General features: G+C 40.4%; 1 protein-coding gene across 6 annotated transcripts; it reads right to left on the bottom strand.

The window, feature by feature from the left end:
* Nucleotides 1-291: 291 nt before the first annotated feature.
* On the bottom strand, nucleotides 292-13,012 carry KPNA2 (karyopherin subunit alpha 2). 6 transcript variants are annotated; one of them, XM_045586301.1, is made up of 12 exons: nucleotides 11,719-11,817; nucleotides 11,417-11,554; nucleotides 10,822-10,910; nucleotides 9,343-9,611; nucleotides 8,241-8,335; nucleotides 7,896-8,159; nucleotides 7,478-7,711; nucleotides 7,061-7,243; nucleotides 6,051-6,200; nucleotides 5,140-5,142; nucleotides 2,976-2,990; nucleotides 293-305 (listed from the first exon to the last, which is right to left on the bottom strand). In XM_045586301.1, the coding sequence occupies exons 1-11, from the start codon at nucleotides 11,791-11,793 to the stop codon at nucleotides 2,979-2,981; spliced, it is 1,512 nt and encodes a 503-aa protein (XP_045442257.1). In that variant the 5' UTR covers nucleotides 11,794-11,817; the 3' UTR covers nucleotides 293-305; nucleotides 2,976-2,978. The 6 variants fall into 6 exon arrangements, with proteins under 6 accessions (XP_045442258.1, XP_045442257.1, XP_036306794.1 ...); XM_045586302.1 differs by lacking the exon at nucleotides 6,051-6,200 and having other exon boundaries at nucleotides 292-305; XM_036450901.2 differs by lacking the exons at nucleotides 293-305; nucleotides 2,976-2,990 and adding an exon at nucleotides 12,858-13,012 and having other exon boundaries at nucleotides 4,894-5,235.
* Between the last annotated feature and the right edge of the window lie 3,245 nt (nucleotides 13,013-16,257).

Below are 16,257 nucleotides of genomic sequence, written 5' to 3'. Positions count from 1 at the left end.
TATTTAGGAGGAACTGGGTGTTTATATAGACACTAGAATTGCTTTCAAACTATGCCAACAACATGCCATTTAACATACAAATGTCCAAAATTAAATTGTTCTGCCCTCAAAAAAAGCCCTACTTGATAGCTTGAGTGTTTATTAGCTGGGGTTATGACACATATCAGTGATGTCGCTAAAACATTTTCACTTACACTTTCCCTTGGGGGATGGAGACACTGCATGATTTGGGCAAGTTTTGTTAATCACAAACGAGGCCAACAGCCCAATCTCAAAAGAAAGCAACATTAGTGATATTTCCATGGCTTTCCAAAATCAGCCAGCTGAGTTTTGGCAACAAACTTCAGCAGGGTGGAGGAAGGAAAGGAGTAGCCAGCTACATTTCCACCAATGGCCTTCTGAACTTTGGGATCCTGTATCTCACAAATTTTCCAACTGCCCATACAAACAAAACAAGAATTTGCTTTTACAAAAGGAACATGCCACTTTGGTGAACACAATTTTGGTTCTGGGGAAAATGTGTGTGTGTGGGGGGGTGGGGGGGCGTGTAGGGGTTGGAGAAGAGCAACTTAAGAAGCCAAATGCTGCCGAAACCGGTTTGGCTCAGTGGATAAGACTGTCAGCCTTCAAACTGAAAGGTTCCGGGTTTGGTTCTGGTCAAGGACATGTACCTTGGTTGCAGGCGCATCCCCAGTAGGGGGTGTGCAAGAGGCAGCTGATCGATGATTCTCTCTCATCGATGTTTCTCTCTATCCCTCTCTCTAAAAAATAAATAAACTATATATATTTTTTTTTTAAAAGGGGAAAAAAAAAGAAAAATAAATTATCCAGAGTTTGGCACAACCAAAGATTTGAAACTGGGGAGGAGGGGGAATCAAACCACCTTAGAGTTGTTTATTTTCTATTTTAATCCAAAAATAGTAGCTTGCTTAGATTTAAAGCCAAGTTACAATATAGCAACCTAAAGAATTAATATTTGTGCACAGCCATGTGGCTCGTGGTTGAACCAGGAGGTCACAGGTCAGAGCACATACCTGTGTTGCAGGCTCAATCCCCAGAAGGGGAGGTACAGAGGCAGCTGATTGATAATTCTCTCCCATCATTGTAGTTTTCCTCTCTTTTTCCCTCTCCCTTCCTCTCTGAAATCAATAAAAAAAATATTTTGTGTAATATTCAATACTAAAAGTCAATCTTTTAATGATACTTTAAAGGTTTTTGTGGTAAAATATGCATCAGCATTTTTTACTTGGTATTTGCCTCATAAAAATTTGTGTTATCTTCCCATCCTTAATTTCTTATAATACAAAAATAAAAGTTATAGGCAAAGATAAATAATTTATTAAAGTCTTAAATGAGATTTAAAACTGTTAGGTGCTAAAAAAAATTTTAGTGCATCAACAAAAGTAATTAGTATTAACACATGAAAGAAAAATCTAGCAACTATATAATCCTTTTCTGATTTTTTTTAATAAACCTTTATTGTTCATATTATTACAAATGTTCTTTTTTTTTTCCCTCCATCAGGTTCCCACCCCACCCTCTGCCCTTTCCCCACCCCCCATTGTCCTCATCCATAGGTGCAGTTTATGTTCAGTCTCTTCCTGTCCCCCCCACTCCTCTTTTCCCTGAGAATCATCAGTCCACTCCCCTTCCATACCTCTGATTCTATTATATTCAACAGTTAATATTGTTCATCAGGTTTTTTAATTCCCTTGGTTTTTAGATTCACTTGTTCATAGTCATGTATTTGTTCTTCATAACGAATGGCAAGAAATATTCAAGGTGATGAATAGCAAGAACCTACAGCCAAAAATAATCTACCCAGCAAAGCTATCAGTCAGAATCGAAGGCCAGATAAAGAACTTCACAAATAAAAAAAAAAAAGCTAAAGGAGTTCATCAGAATTATATGAATTGCTGAAGGGGGGGTTTTTCTTTTCTGATTTTTAAATATCATGCTGAATATGAAAACTTATTCTCAAAGTCAAAAATTTTATCCAGTTAAGTTCAATAAAAACAAATGCCTTCAAAGAATTTCGAATCCAAGGAAACCAGCATAACAATTTCATCTAAAATGTAAAAATGTATTTTGGGGAATCAGCTGTCTCCTGTCCATTACTTCATATTGAATCATGCTTTTTCTTTAATAAACCCAGACCTTGTACTGTTTACACTAGTCCCTCCAAACTCATTGAAGCTCCACCTATTTTTAGGGCAAAAGTCTAAGGAGTCCAGATTTATTTTCACATTACCCTTTCTCAAGTTAAGACTTTTGGGCCCTGACCGGTTTGGCTCAGTGGATATAGAACATTGGCCTGCGGAGTCAAGAGTCCCAGGTTCGATTCCGGTCAAAGGCATGTACCTTGGTTGTGGGCACATCCCCAGTGGGGGGCGTGTAGGAGGTGGCTGACCGATGTTTCTTTCTCATCTATGTTTCAACTCTCTATCCCTCTCCCTTTCTCTGTAAAAAAATAAAATAAAAACTTTTGGATCCAGCATCCAAGAGGGGACCTTATGTTTAAAAAGAGTAGAAATAAAAAGGAGGGAGCAAGAGTATCTGGGAGAGGACGGCAGTCTAAGAGCTGCGGTTTTACTTCTTTTTCCTCTTCCCCACTTCATGGGAAAGCCTTTGAACAGAGAAAGAGAAGGACCACAGAATGTCCTAAACTTCATGTAGGAAACTTTAAAAGCCCATTACATGCCTTGGCTGGTGTTGCTCCATTAGTTGAGCATCATCCCATGCATTGAGAGGTCACCAGGTTAATTCCTGATCAATGTTCTCTCTCTCCCCCTTCCTCTCTATAATCAAAACATATACATTTTAAAAAATATATATTTTATTTTTTTTAAAGAGGAAGAGGGATAGTTAGAAACATCTATGAGAGAGAATCACCGATCAGCTGCCTCTTGCACACCCACTACTGGGGATGTGCCCGCAACCAAGGTACATGCCTCGACCAGAATAGAACCTAGGACCTTTCAGTCCGCAGGCTGACACTCTATCCACTGAGCCAAACCAGTTTCAGCTAAAAGACATGTTTTAAAAAATAAATAAAAGGCCATTACCTGCAAAAAGTAAAATGTATTTGTGACATAGTTGACATTTCTCAGTGGTTCTTAGGTCATGCCTTCAAGTGGCATCCTTCTTTGAATTTTGCAAATTACCTCTATATATAAAAGGCTAATATACAAAGTTTCTCCTTGGGAGTTCAACTAAGAGTTCAATTACTTGCTATGATGTGTGCTGACCACCAAGGGGCAGCATGGAACATGGCAGGCGATCAGGAGGGGGTCACTGAGGAAGTGAGGGAAAGAGGAGGCATGAAACCTGATTGGCCCTAATCACTGGCCAGGCCTAGGGACCCTATGCATGAATTTTGTGCACTGGGCCTCTTTATACCTTTTCAAAATGAAAAGTAACAAACTAAAGTGGTTTGTTTCCTAAAAAAGAAGTATTTACCTGTATGTTGAATTGGGAGAATAACCTTACTGCTCAGAGAAGGTAAATAGAAACATTACTACTTAGTTGAAAGACACCTTGCCCTAGCCCGTTTTCTTAGTGGTTCGAGTGTCAGCCTGCAGTCTGAAGGACCTTGGATTCAATTCTGGTCTAGGACACATGCCTTGGTTACAGGCTCAATCTACAGCCCCATGTGGGGGGAACCAGTTGTTTGAATTCAAAGCCCTTAAAGGTCATCAATCATTTGTGATTTTTTTTTTTGTGCAGTTTTATAACTTTATTCAACAATCAGCAGTTAATTCTCATCCACATTAACAGATTTTTTAAAGTGGTGACACGTATGTAGATGACCAATGCGTAGAGCTTATTTGGTGAATCTTTACCCTAATTACATTTTCTGAACAATGGCACCCAGATACCATATGGCACATTCCTTATTCCTCTGGCCCAGTTTACCTGGAGTTCTCATCTCCTTCTTGGCAAATTTCCAGATCTGAATGCCTGAAGGATACAATTCTTGAAACTCATCCCATGGACATGCTTGTGAATGTTGATAGTATATTGTCTGGTCATTACTACAATGACAGAATGAGCCTTCTCCCACCCTTCTTTGCGGGAGCCATTTTGCCATGCCCACTGGAAAAGAATAAATACTTTTAACTTGCGTCTCAACCCAAATTCCCAACCTCTACCACTATGGCTTTTTCTATGGGGGAAAAGGCAGGCAAGAGTTTAGCAGTGGAGGCTTGACTCATCACTTTTCTAACTCATCCAAAAAGCACAAACAAGACTCCTTTTTAAATCATTTCATTTTCCTCAGACTTATGGATACTGCAGTTAACACTCCCACTACAACCACAACCACCTCAATCCATTTCCTATCCTGCTAATAGCATAACTATTTCTTAGAGTAGTGGTTTTCAACCCAGACTATATGGAAGAAGTGCCTGGGATTAAATTTTAAAAATATTAATAGTTGGACCAACCCTTACCAAATAAACATAAATCTGGGTAAACTTTGCAAAGTGCCAGGTGCAGCCTTGAAACCACTTTCAGCCTTGAAGGTTGGGAGGAATGAATGTCGCTTGAAACTCCCAGAGACTCATGATTAAATTTAAGTTTTTATTCCCTCTCTGTGGCCACTAAGACTAGAAGAGACTGGCTGAGGGCTTTTGGGAAATTTTATTCATTCCTTTGTGAAAACTCTTGAAAAATATTTTTCTGGTTAGTGCCATTATTACTTACCAAGAGGAGAAGCAGCCTAAAGCAAAGCCAGAACTCAGAAGCAGGCAGGAAAAGGTATCATCCATGTATCCTTATATCGAATGGTATCTGTAACCATAACTACACCTCTAATTAGCCACATCATTTTGGTTCATTGGCAATGTTAGAGCTCCAAATTAGAAAACAATTCATAGGCATGGTAAAGTGACATAAATGGTGGAATTTAATCTTTATTTACAGGAGACTGCAAGATATGAAATTCCACATAGACAAGAAACTCACTGAGAATGGAAGCTTCATACAATATGTACAGTTTGGAACTGTTCAAGTATAGATTTGTTGTAAAAAGTGCTACAATAACAAACCACATTTAAAAAGAGTTCTTAGTAGAGAAACAGTAAGACATACTTATACCAAACATAGTACACAACAAACAACTTTATGTTTCAGTTGTACAGTCTAAAAGTTAAAGGTCCCAGAAGTGCCATCCTGAACTTGGAATGTATAACCTTCAGAGGTAGATTCTGGCACAACATTTTGATCTTCCTCTTCCTGGAAACATTAAAAAAATAATTCCCATAAATATGGCATAATAAATAAGTAAATATTCCCATAAATATGGCTTATCTCCAAGTAGTAGCCTGCCTAGAAGCCTGTATTTACTCTTAAGGTCTTCAGCTGCATAGTTCACCTTTAACTCTGTACCACATTTGAAATAATGGAGGGAGGGTAGGTTGCTCAGCCTTGCCAGTTTGTTAGTACCCGGGAGGGGAAGATTCTGAATAGGTTAAGAAATGCTACTATGATAACAGAAAAAGAGATTTCTTCTCTATCACTTTAATAGGTAAGGGAAAAACTGTTTACAATGCCCAGAGTGTGGCTATCGGGTTGACTGACTTCTCTACTGACTCCTACACAGGCTTATCTCAAGATAATTCTAAGACTCCCAAGGCTATTCATTTGAAATTGCTTATTTTTTTTAAATCTCAAGTTAAAAAGATATCATGACAGGCCCGGCCAGTGTGGCTCGGTGATTGTGTGTCCAGAGGTCACTGGTTCGCTTCCTGATCAGGGTACATGCTGGGCTGGGAGCTTGATCCCCAGTGGTGTGCAGAAGGCAGTCATCAATGTTTCTATCTCTCTATCCCTCCCCCTTCTTATCTAAAATCAATAAAAATAATTTTAAAAAGATATCATCATGCCAAACATTTGAAGAGCAAATATATACCTTATTTCTCACTTACACTGATATTTTGCTATATTTAACAAGGATACAGGATTTATTGAAAAGTATGGGGGGGAAAAAGTTCATGGGCTTGACCTTAAATGTCCCTTTTACAAGTTCTTAACATTAACATGTTACTCACCTCTACAGAAAAATATTTCTCAATCAAGTTTAGTGAAGCTTTGTACACAGACTCATTTTCATGGTTTTGTAGAGCTTCAATTTTGTCCAAACCTCCACATTCTTCAATCATTATACTTAGTTTCTCAGTTTCACCTAGTTTCTCAGCAGCCTAAAAAAATTCCAATCTATGTTTGAGTACTATCAGACAGAAATAAACTTTTCCTTCAACAACCCTACAAGATAAAAACTATCTCCATTTTTCTTTTCTTTTTTTTAATTCAAGATGATCAGATCTGTACTTGTTCTCAGTTAACTACTTCTACAGCATTGAACTACAAAGAGTTTTGAATAATTCTCAACCTTTTCTGTTCATCATCACCTGGGCAACTTTAAAAATGACACCAGGTTCAATTGGTCTGTAATGGAAACAGGAAATTTGTTTTGTAAGAGCACCCCAGATAATCCCAAAGTGTACTCAAGGTGGAGAACCAGCCCAGCTGGTGTAGCTCAGTGGATGAACATTGACCCATGAACCAGGAAGTCATGGTTCCCCCTTCCTGGTCAGGATACATTCACAGGTTGCAGGATTGATCCCCAGTTGGAGGGGGGAAGAGGCATGCAGAAGGCAACAAATGAATTGAGTCTCTCTTCTCATTGATGTTTTTATTTCCCTCTCCCTTGTTCTCTGAAATCAATAAAATATTATTTAAATAAATAAATAGCCCTAGCTGATTTGGCTCAGTGGATGGAACATCCATTGGCCTGCAGATTGAGGGATCTTGGGCTCGATTCTAGTAAAGGGCATGTACCACAGTGGCAGGCTCAATCCCTGGCCCAGTCTGGGTGTGTGTGGGAGGCAACTAGCCGATGTGCCTCTTTCACACCAATGTGTCTCTGTCTCTCCTCCTCCCTTCCATTATCTAAAGATCGATGGAAAAATATCCTCAGGAGAAAATTAACAAAAATTAATTAAACAGTAAGCCAATTATCATCAAACCCAAATACAAATGATACCTTGTTAAAATTTACCTGAAAGATATTTGAAATGGCATCCAGAATAACCAGAATAATCTTGGTATCTTTCGCAGTTAAGAGGTTCATCAGTGGTTCTATTATGCCACAATGAACGAGGTATACAATTTGTTCAACTGTTCCACCACTTGTATAGTTGGTCACAGCCCATACAGCTTCCTTTTGTGTCTTAAAGTCTGCCTAATAAACATAAGGAAGCAACTTTATTTCAGAATTGTTGTAAAAAGATTCAAAGTACTGTTTTAGAAAAAATGACTATTAAACCTTAAATGAAAGAGATTACTGGCCATTTTAGCAAAGGACTGTAAGTAGAAGCCAACATTAGTACATTAAAAATCTTACCAACCACAGCTTTACCAATTGCCTGTCCATAAACACAAACAATCTTTTGATTAAGGCCTAAGACTCCATTACCTTCGAAAGAACAATAATGAGGAATGGGACTAATCCATGATTCACAACTTGCTGTATCTGGTCCTGGCGGCCAGCTGTGATGTTTGACATTGTCCATGTAGCTTCCTTCTGAATATTAGTTTTGGAGTTCATTAGCAGGCTGGGAAAGATAGCAAGGGCTCCCGCATCTATTACAACCTGCGTCTGATCATCTGTCCCAGTGACAATATTTCCTATGGCTCTTAGTGCAGGGGTCTAAAATGGGGAGGAAAAAGTTATGCTGACAGTTATCTTTTATTATTTCCAATATTGCTCAAAAACACTATACCCCAAAAGTTTTGACAATAGGCTTATCATGGCCTAAACGGCAATGTCTACATTAGTATCGACTGATTATGTTCCTTAATTTTATGTTCTCATCTGAAAGTTAATAACTTACCACAATTGGCAATTCAGTAGCTCCTAAGAGCTTCACAAGTTGGGGCACAACTCCTGTTTTCACAACCATTTCAATCCGTTCGTTTGGACCATCAGTAAGGTAGGAAATGGCCCAGCAGCTGTCTGCTAATACTTCTGGATCATCATGATGCAGCAGACGAACTAAAGTAGGAAGAATCTGCTCAACAGCATCTAACGGGGGTACAGGATTCTTGTTGCGACAAAGGTTTGAAAGTGTCCAGGTCAGATTACGTAAGTAACCACACTGTGGAAAAAGAAAAATGCAATGAAATGTCCTGTTTTCTGAGATGGTGGGAAAATTAGAATCAACAAGTGAATAACTTACTGCTAAAGATGACATATCAGGAACTGCAAGGAGAGCCAACAGTGGTTCAACTGCACCATACTTGATAACCAAGTCTCGGAAAACTGAACCATCACCTGAAAAAAGGGCAAAGTTAATCTTATCGGCTTTTCAATGTTCAGTGAGTAACTCAGTGCACCAATGTCTTAGCATAAAGACAACAAATACTATCAGAGCCGAGACCGGTTTGGCTCAGTGGATAGAGTGTTGGCCTGTGGACTGAAAGGTCCCGAGTTCGATTCCGTTCAAGGGCATGTACCTTGATTGCAGGCACATCCCCAGCAAGAGGCAGCTGATCGATGATTCTCTCTCATAGATGTTTCTAACTCTCTATCCCTCATTCTTCCTCACTGTAAAAAAAAAAAATCAATATATTTTTTTAAAGTTATTAAAAAAAAAAAAAAAAAGCTGAAAAAATAAATACTCTCAGAAATTTCCCTAACTTACTTAAATGTAACTTTTACACCTAATAAGCACTGGAAGAAAGCAAGTTCAAAACACAAAGGTCACTGAAACCGGTTTAGCTCAGTGGATAGAGCATCAGCCTGTGGACTGAAGAGTCCCAGGTTCAATTCCTGGTCAAGGGCATGTACCTTGGTTGCAGGCACATCCCCAGTGGGGAGTGTGCAGGAGGCAGCTGATCAATGTTTCTCTCTCACTGATGTTTCTAGCTTTCTCTCTCTCTCCTTTCCTCTCTGTAAAAAAAAAAAACAATAAAAAAAAACCAAAAAATAAAAAAAAACACACGTGTCACTTACTTATACCAAGCACTTATCCCAACCTCAGCATGATTAGAGACATTCTGTCAAAACTTAAAATGCACTGAAACAGGTTTGCCTCAATGGATAGAGCGTCGGCTTGGAGACTGAAAGGTCCCGGGTTCGATTCCGGTCAAGGGCATGTACCTTGCTTGCGGGCATATCCCCAGTAGGGGGGGTGCAAGAGGCAGCTGATCGATGACTCTTGCATCTATGTTTCTAACTCTCTATCTCTCTCCCTCTCTGTACAAAATCAATAAAATATATATTATTAAAAAATAAATAAATAAAAAATAAAATAAAAAAACTCTTAAAATGCCAAGTACCTGCAATGTTTCCTAGAGCCCATACAGCTTGTTCACTGATGTGAGCGTGGGGAGATGCCAACAGGGAAATGAATGCCGGGATAGCACCACCATCTACTACAGCCTTAGTCTGTTCCGAAGTCCCAGAAGCTATGTTAGTGAGGGCCCAAGCAGATTCAAACTGGATGGGGCTACAATCAGTTCTGCCCAAGAAGGACACAAATTTGGGGATCAAACCAGCCCGGATTATGTTGTCTATGGGTGGCTGTTTTTCCCTAGAAAGCAGTTTCCTAAGGGTAAACAAAAAGATAAACAAAAGTTGAAGATGGTTAACAAATGAAGTTTTGTAAAAAGCTATTAAACATGCAATTCAAAGACTTAGAACTTTAGGCAATATTTTATGTGAAGCACTAAATGCTCAGATATCCTGGACTGTAAAAGGAGCTAAACAGATTGGTTGCAAGGTATTGCCATATGTGGTATCTTTACTACCTTTTTTCCAAAATAAAAATATTACCAGTAATGTAGGTTACTCTCCTCTCTACATCCCTGCAGAAATCTACTTTAGATCTTGTCAGGTTTTTTATTTTTTTATTTTTTATTTTTTATTTTTTTTAAATTTATTTTATTGATTTTGTACAGAGAGGAAGGGAGAGAGATAGAGAGTTAGAAACATCGATGAGAAAGAGTCATCAATCAGCTGCTTCTTGCACACCCCCTACTGGGGATATGCCCGCAACCAAGGTACATGCCCTTGACCGGAATCGAACCCAGGACCCTTCAGTCCCCAAGCCAACGCTCTATCCATTGAGCCAAACTGGTCCCGGCTTGTCAGGTTTTTTAATCTGACTCTCATTGTTCATTTAATTTGTATTTCTCTGACCAAGTAAGGTTAAACATCTTTTCCATGCTTGTCATTCAGATTTCTGCATTTTCAAACTTCAGAAACTATTAATCCTTTCTGTGATGGATGTCACAAATATCTGTGTATGAGAGATATTTTCTAAATGGATGTGCTCATCAAAAACTTTGTAATTTCCTTGAAAAGTACACCAAAAATTGCCCTAGCTGGTTTGGCTCAGTGGATAGAGTCGGCTTGCCTACAGATTGAAGGGTCCCAGGTTCAATTCCGGTCAAGGGCATATGCCCGAGTTGCAGGCTCGATCCCCAGTTGGGGACATGCAAGAGGCAGCAGATCAATGATTCTCTCTCATCATAGATATTTCTCTCTCTCTCTCCTTCTCTGAAATCAATAAAAAAATAAATCTTTAAATTTAAATTCTTTATTGTTTAAAGTATTGCATGTTTCCTTTTTCCCCCATTAACCTCTCCCCAACCACTTCTATCCCCCAGCACATGCCCTCACCCTTCTACTATCTGTCCATTGGTTATGCTTATATGCATGCTAAACCATTCATTACCCACACCATCTTTTTCCCACCAAAAAAAACCCATAATCTAAAAAAACTAACTTCTAGGGTGATAACAGACAACACTTACCTTGCAGCCTGAGTAGCCTGGAGCTGGCTTTCCAAATTGTTGCTATTTATGCCTTTGACAATGTCCTCAACAGACCAATTTACAGTGCCCTACAAAAGCAGTGGAATTTTGCAAATTATCATTTTTTAGATTAAATAAAAATAAAAACCTGTTTTTGCCATTTTTTGGTTTAAAATCAGTTACTAAAGGTTTATTAGCCCTATATTTAAGTTTGCTTGTTAATTAAATATCAATTATGCAGAACAGTCTCAAACAAGTACAAAAAAAAGAGAATTAAAAAAAAAAAAAAAAGGGTAGAAATAGGCCAGAAAGTGGTTCTGGACACACTCTCAGTTGGTACTGGAAGGAGCCAGGTTAAGTTACTAAGCTGAAAGCTGTAAATACGGGAAAACTTAAAGAGATCTCAGAGCTAAAGACCTTGCAATCCTCTTGAGTAGATTATGGAGAATGGGTAGGAAAGAACTGATTCAGAGCAGGAAAAAAAAAATCTTCAGATTCTATAGTTAAAACCGTAATACTACCAATGTTTTTAAATACTGAACTCCTATACTGGTTTTTTGGCTTTACCATAATTGATAAGCTAAAATATATTTACCTGGTTGTTTCGGTTTTCCTGCAGTGGAGAAGTAGCATCATCAGGAAATGAGCTCACATTTCTCCTCTTCAGCATCTGATCATCCTTCTTCGCTTTCCTCAGCTCCACATTGACTTCTATTCGGCGCCGCCTCATTTCCTTGGAAAAAGATAACATGTCATTTCACCCATCATTCCAGGTTTTGCTGCAAAATTAATTTCTTCTTTCCAAATTCCCTCCTAGTTTTTTATCCCTTCCCAATTACCTCCCCATTTAAAAAAAAAAAAAAAAAAAACCACGTGAAAGCAGCAGAAGGTACTCACTGTACTGTCTTTCCCCTTGTTCTTGAATCTGTTAAGACGGGCAGCTGGCGAATTAGCATTCTCGTTGGTGGACATGGTTATGAGACAAAGGGAGAAGCTCTAAGATGGGGGAGAGAGAGAAAAAAACATTTCCCTTTTTTTTTTTATCATTTTGCTTTGAAGGTAACAAGCGTGATAATAGCTACTTCACATTCTTTTTTTTCATACCAATTCTTCAAAATCATGTGTGTTCTGTACGCTTACAGCACAGTCCAGAGTTCGGACTTGCCACACGCATTTGGTACCTCCCCTGCGGGACAGGGCAGCTCTGGACTCGGCCGCACACAGTCCACCACGGAAGACAAAGTAGGGAAAAAACGGCGCTTACCCTTAAAAAAAAAAAAAAAATCTATGTCCGAGGCACAGAGCCTCTGGTCTTTGAATGGCCCACATGGGCACATTCTTCCCATTTAAAAATGAAAGAAACATGGGGCTCCTCATTGGTGGCGTCTCCCATCAACTCTCGTCAACCCTGACATTTTGCGAGGCAGTTCTGGCGTCTTCAGACATCCCGACAACATTTTCATTTCCAGGAATTCCGAGGGAATGCCCTGAATGAGGCTCCCATGAGCTGACATCATCCTTCAGACGCGGGGTCCCCGTGAGCGATCTCCACAAGGCGACAAAACTGACTTCCATCTTTCCAACGTATGTTGGTCCCATGACGTTAGTTCGCAAGATGGACACACAGCCACCCCAAAGCCTACGTTTGGAGAGTTCCAATGGCCACCTGCACCTCCAGCCCCTTCCCCTGCGCCCCCCTAACCCCCACCCCTCACCCCTCACCACACACACACACACACACACACACACACACACCGGCGCCCGGCTCCCTTCGGGTCTTTGGCCCTGAGGCCTCGCTCGGAACCGCCGAGGCTCCCGCTGAGGTAACTCAGGGCCCCCGCGGCCCCAAAGCCCGAGGAGCCGCCTCGCAGGAACAGCCTCCTCGTCAACGAACGCCGCCCAGGAGGCCTGGTCACCGGAGGAGGCCGAAGCCGGGCCCGGCGCGTTCCCGGGGCCTCCCCGCCCGCCGCCCGCAGGCGGAGCGCGGCCGGGGGCGCGGCCGGTCCCTCCCCGGCGGCGCCGGCCCGGGCTCTTACCCACGCAGCCGGCTCAGGCTTTCACAGGGGACCGTGCGCGGAGGACGGGCTGCGGTTCGGTTGCTCTGCGAACGTCCACCTCGGGTCAGCCCGGAGACGGTGTGGCTCGCGCAGCCGGCCGGCGCGATTTAAATTTCCCGGCGGCTCCGCATCCTGATTGGCTGGTTCGAGCCTGTAAGGAGCGCCTATTGGTGGATTTGAAAAACACGTTGGGGGGAGGGGAGTCATGAGGCCTAGCCGCAGAGAGGAGAGCATCGCGAGATGAGGGAGCGTGCAGGCGATCCCATAATACCTAGCAGCTCCGAGTGTAGAGGCTCCTAAGCCGGGCAAGGAGAGCCTGAGGGGCAGGGTCTCAGCGCAGTCTGGCCCTGAGACCCCCCGACCTTTGGCAAAGGAATGGCGGGTTCTTGTTTATCATTCTCTTTAAACTTATTGATACAGAAATATGTTGCTATAGCACATTTCACCGGAGGAACTTGGCAGGGGTTTCTGGCCATTCTGGAGAGGAGGCAGATATGTGTGGCATGTTTCTTTTTAACTTGCATCACACTGTTAGAGGCACCTCTCACTGACACCAAATTGGATCCAGCAATATAGTAAAAAGATCGTACACCATGACTAAGTGGGATTTATTCCAGGGATGCAAGGCTGGTACAATATTCGCAAATCAATAAATGTGATACATCACATAAACAAATGGGAAGGCAAAAATCACATGATCATATCCATAGATCCAGAAAAGGCATTCGACAAAATCCAGCACCCCTTTTTGATAAAAAGTCTCAACAAAGTGGGATAGAGAGATCATACCTCAACATAATAAGGACTGTATATGACAAATCTACAGCCAACATCATACTGAAAGGGCAAAAACTAAAACAATTTACCCCAAGAACAGGAACAAGACATGGATGTCCGCTCTCACCATTCCTATTCAACATACCATGGTACTGGGAAGTCCTAGCCACAGTGATCCGACAAGAAGAAATAAAAGGCACCAAAATTGGAAAGGAATACGTAAAACCCTCGTTATTCGCAGATGACATGATATTGTACATAGAAAACCCTAGAGACTCCATCAAAAACTACTAGATTTAATAAATAAATTCAGCAATGTTGCAGGATACAAAACCAACAACCAAAAAGCTAAGGCTTTTTTATTTATTTTTTATTTTTTTAAATATATTTTATTGATTTTTTACAGAGAGAAAGAGAGAGTTAGAAACATCAATCAGCTGCCTCTTACACACCCTCTACTGGGGAAGTGCCCACAACCAAGGTACATGCCCTTGACCAGAATCAAACCTGGGACTTTCAGTCAACAGGCTGAGCCAAACCGGTTTCGGCAAGCTCTGGCTTTTTTATACACCAATAATGAATTCTCAGAAAGACAAACTAAACAATCCTATTAATCACTGCAACAACAAAAAAATTGAGGTAGTTAGGAATAAGTTTAATCAAGGAGGTAAAAAACTTATACTTGGAAAACTACAGGACATTGAAAAAGAGATAGAAGATATAAACAAGTGGAAGAATTTACTATGTTCATGGATTGGTAGAATCAACATTAAAATGTCCATACTACCCAAGGCAATTTATAGGGTCAATGCAATCCGTACTAAAATACCAACAGCATATTTCACCGATCCAGAACAAATACTCCAAAAATTCACATGGTACAATAAAAGATCCCGAATTGCCGCAGCAATCTTGAGAACAAAATACAAAGTTGGAGGAATCACAATACCAAATATCAAGTTATACTACAAAGCCACCATAACCAAAACAGCCTGGTACTGGCACAATAACAGGCACATAGATCAATGAAACAAAACTGAGATCCCAGAAATTGAAAATTGAACTAAGCCTTTATGCTCAATTAATATTTGACAAAGGAGGCAAGAACATACAACGGAGTTAAGACAGTCTCTTCAATAAATGGTTTTGGGGAAATTGGACAGATAAAAGCAAAAAAAAAAAAAAAAAAGAAAAGAAAAAGAAAAAGAAAAAGAAAGAAAGAAAGAAAAGAAAAGAAAGAAACTAGACCACCATACACAAGAATAAACTCAAATTGGATAAAGACTTAAATATAAGTCATGAAATCATAAAACTACTACAACAAACCACAGGCAGCAAAATCTCAGACATGTCTTGTAGCGATATGTTTATATGCATCTAGGGCAAAGAAAACTAAGGAGAAAATAAATAGGACTACATCAAAATAAAAAGCTTCTGCACAGCAAAAGAAACCATCAACAAAACAAAAAGGGAAGCCCACTGTATGGGAGAACATATTTGGCAATGATACATCTAATAAAGGGTTAATATCCAAAAAATATAAGGAACTCATACAACTTAACAAAAGGAAAACAAGTAATCCAAAAAAAACCAACCGGGCAAAGGACTCCAAAGTGGATCTACAGATGGCCAAGAAATGTATGAAAAAATGCTCAGTCACTGATCATCAGAGAGATGCAAATTAAAATGACAATGACATATCATCTCACATCTGTCAAAATGGCTACCATCAACAAATGACAAGTGCTGGCAAGGATGTGGAGAAAAGGGAACCCTAGTACACTGCTGGTGGGAATGCAGACTGGTGCAGCCATTCGGAAAACAGTATGGAGTTTCCACAAAAAATTAACTATGGGACTGCCATTTGATTCAGTGATCCTACTTCTAGAAATATATCCTAAGAAACCGGAAACACCATTAATAAAAAACAAACAGCCGAGACCGGTTTGGCTCAGTGGATAGAGCGTCGGCTTGGGGACTGAGGGGACCCGGGTTCGATTCCGGTCAGGGGCATGTACCTTGGTTGCGGGCATATCCCCGGTGGGGGGTGTGCAAGAGGCAGCTGATCGATGACTCTCTCATCGATGTTTCTGGCTCTCTATCTCTCTCCCTTCCTCTCTGTACAAAATCAATAAAATATATTAAAAACAAACAAACAAAAAAAAAAAAAAACGGGCCGAAGCCGGTTTGGCTCAGTGGTAGAGCGTCAGCCTGCGGACTGAAAGGTCCCAGGTTCGATTCTGGTCAAGGGCATGTATTGTACATTGGTTGCGGGCACATCCCCGGTGGGGAGTGTGCAGGAGGCAGCTGGTTGATGTTTCTCTCTCATCGACGTTTCTAGCTCTCTATCCCTCTCTCCTCCTCTCTGTAAAAAATCAATAAAATAAATATATTAAAAAAAAAAAAAAACGGAAACACCAATCAGAAAGAATGTATGAAAAGAGCTCCAAACTTGTGAACTGAAAGAAAAGCCCTGGGCCCTTTGCCTTTCAAGGATATTGTGGAACGTCAAAAGGCAAAGTTTGTGGTAAATGAGAGCAGCTAAATTGAGGTTAGACTGTGTTTGTAACTTGGAATAAAACATTTTTTTTAAAGAGGAATG

The sequence above is a fragment of the Pipistrellus kuhlii genome, unplaced genomic scaffold, assembly GCF_014108245.1.
Source record: "Pipistrellus kuhlii isolate mPipKuh1 unplaced genomic scaffold, mPipKuh1.p scaffold_m20_p_22, whole genome shotgun sequence".
NCBI classification, from domain to species: Eukaryota; Metazoa; Chordata; class Mammalia; order Chiroptera; family Vespertilionidae; genus Pipistrellus; species Pipistrellus kuhlii.
This window is presented reverse-complemented; position numbering and strand designations above follow the sequence as displayed.

Bases quoted from the DNA above. Each gene is read 5' to 3' on its own strand.
- KPNA2 (XM_036450901.2), bottom strand. From the start codon at position 11,793: ATGTCCACCAACGAGAATGCTAATTCGCCAGCTGCCCGTCTTAACAGA. The intron at 10,911-11,416 runs GTAAATATATTT...CTGCTTTTGTAG, and splicing joins AGGAAAACCGAAACAACCAG to GGCACTGTAAATTGGTCTGT. The intron at 8,336-9,342 runs GTACTTGGCATT...CCCTTTTTTCAG, and splicing joins GGCTCTAGGAAACATTGCAG to GTGATGGTTCAGTTTTCCGA.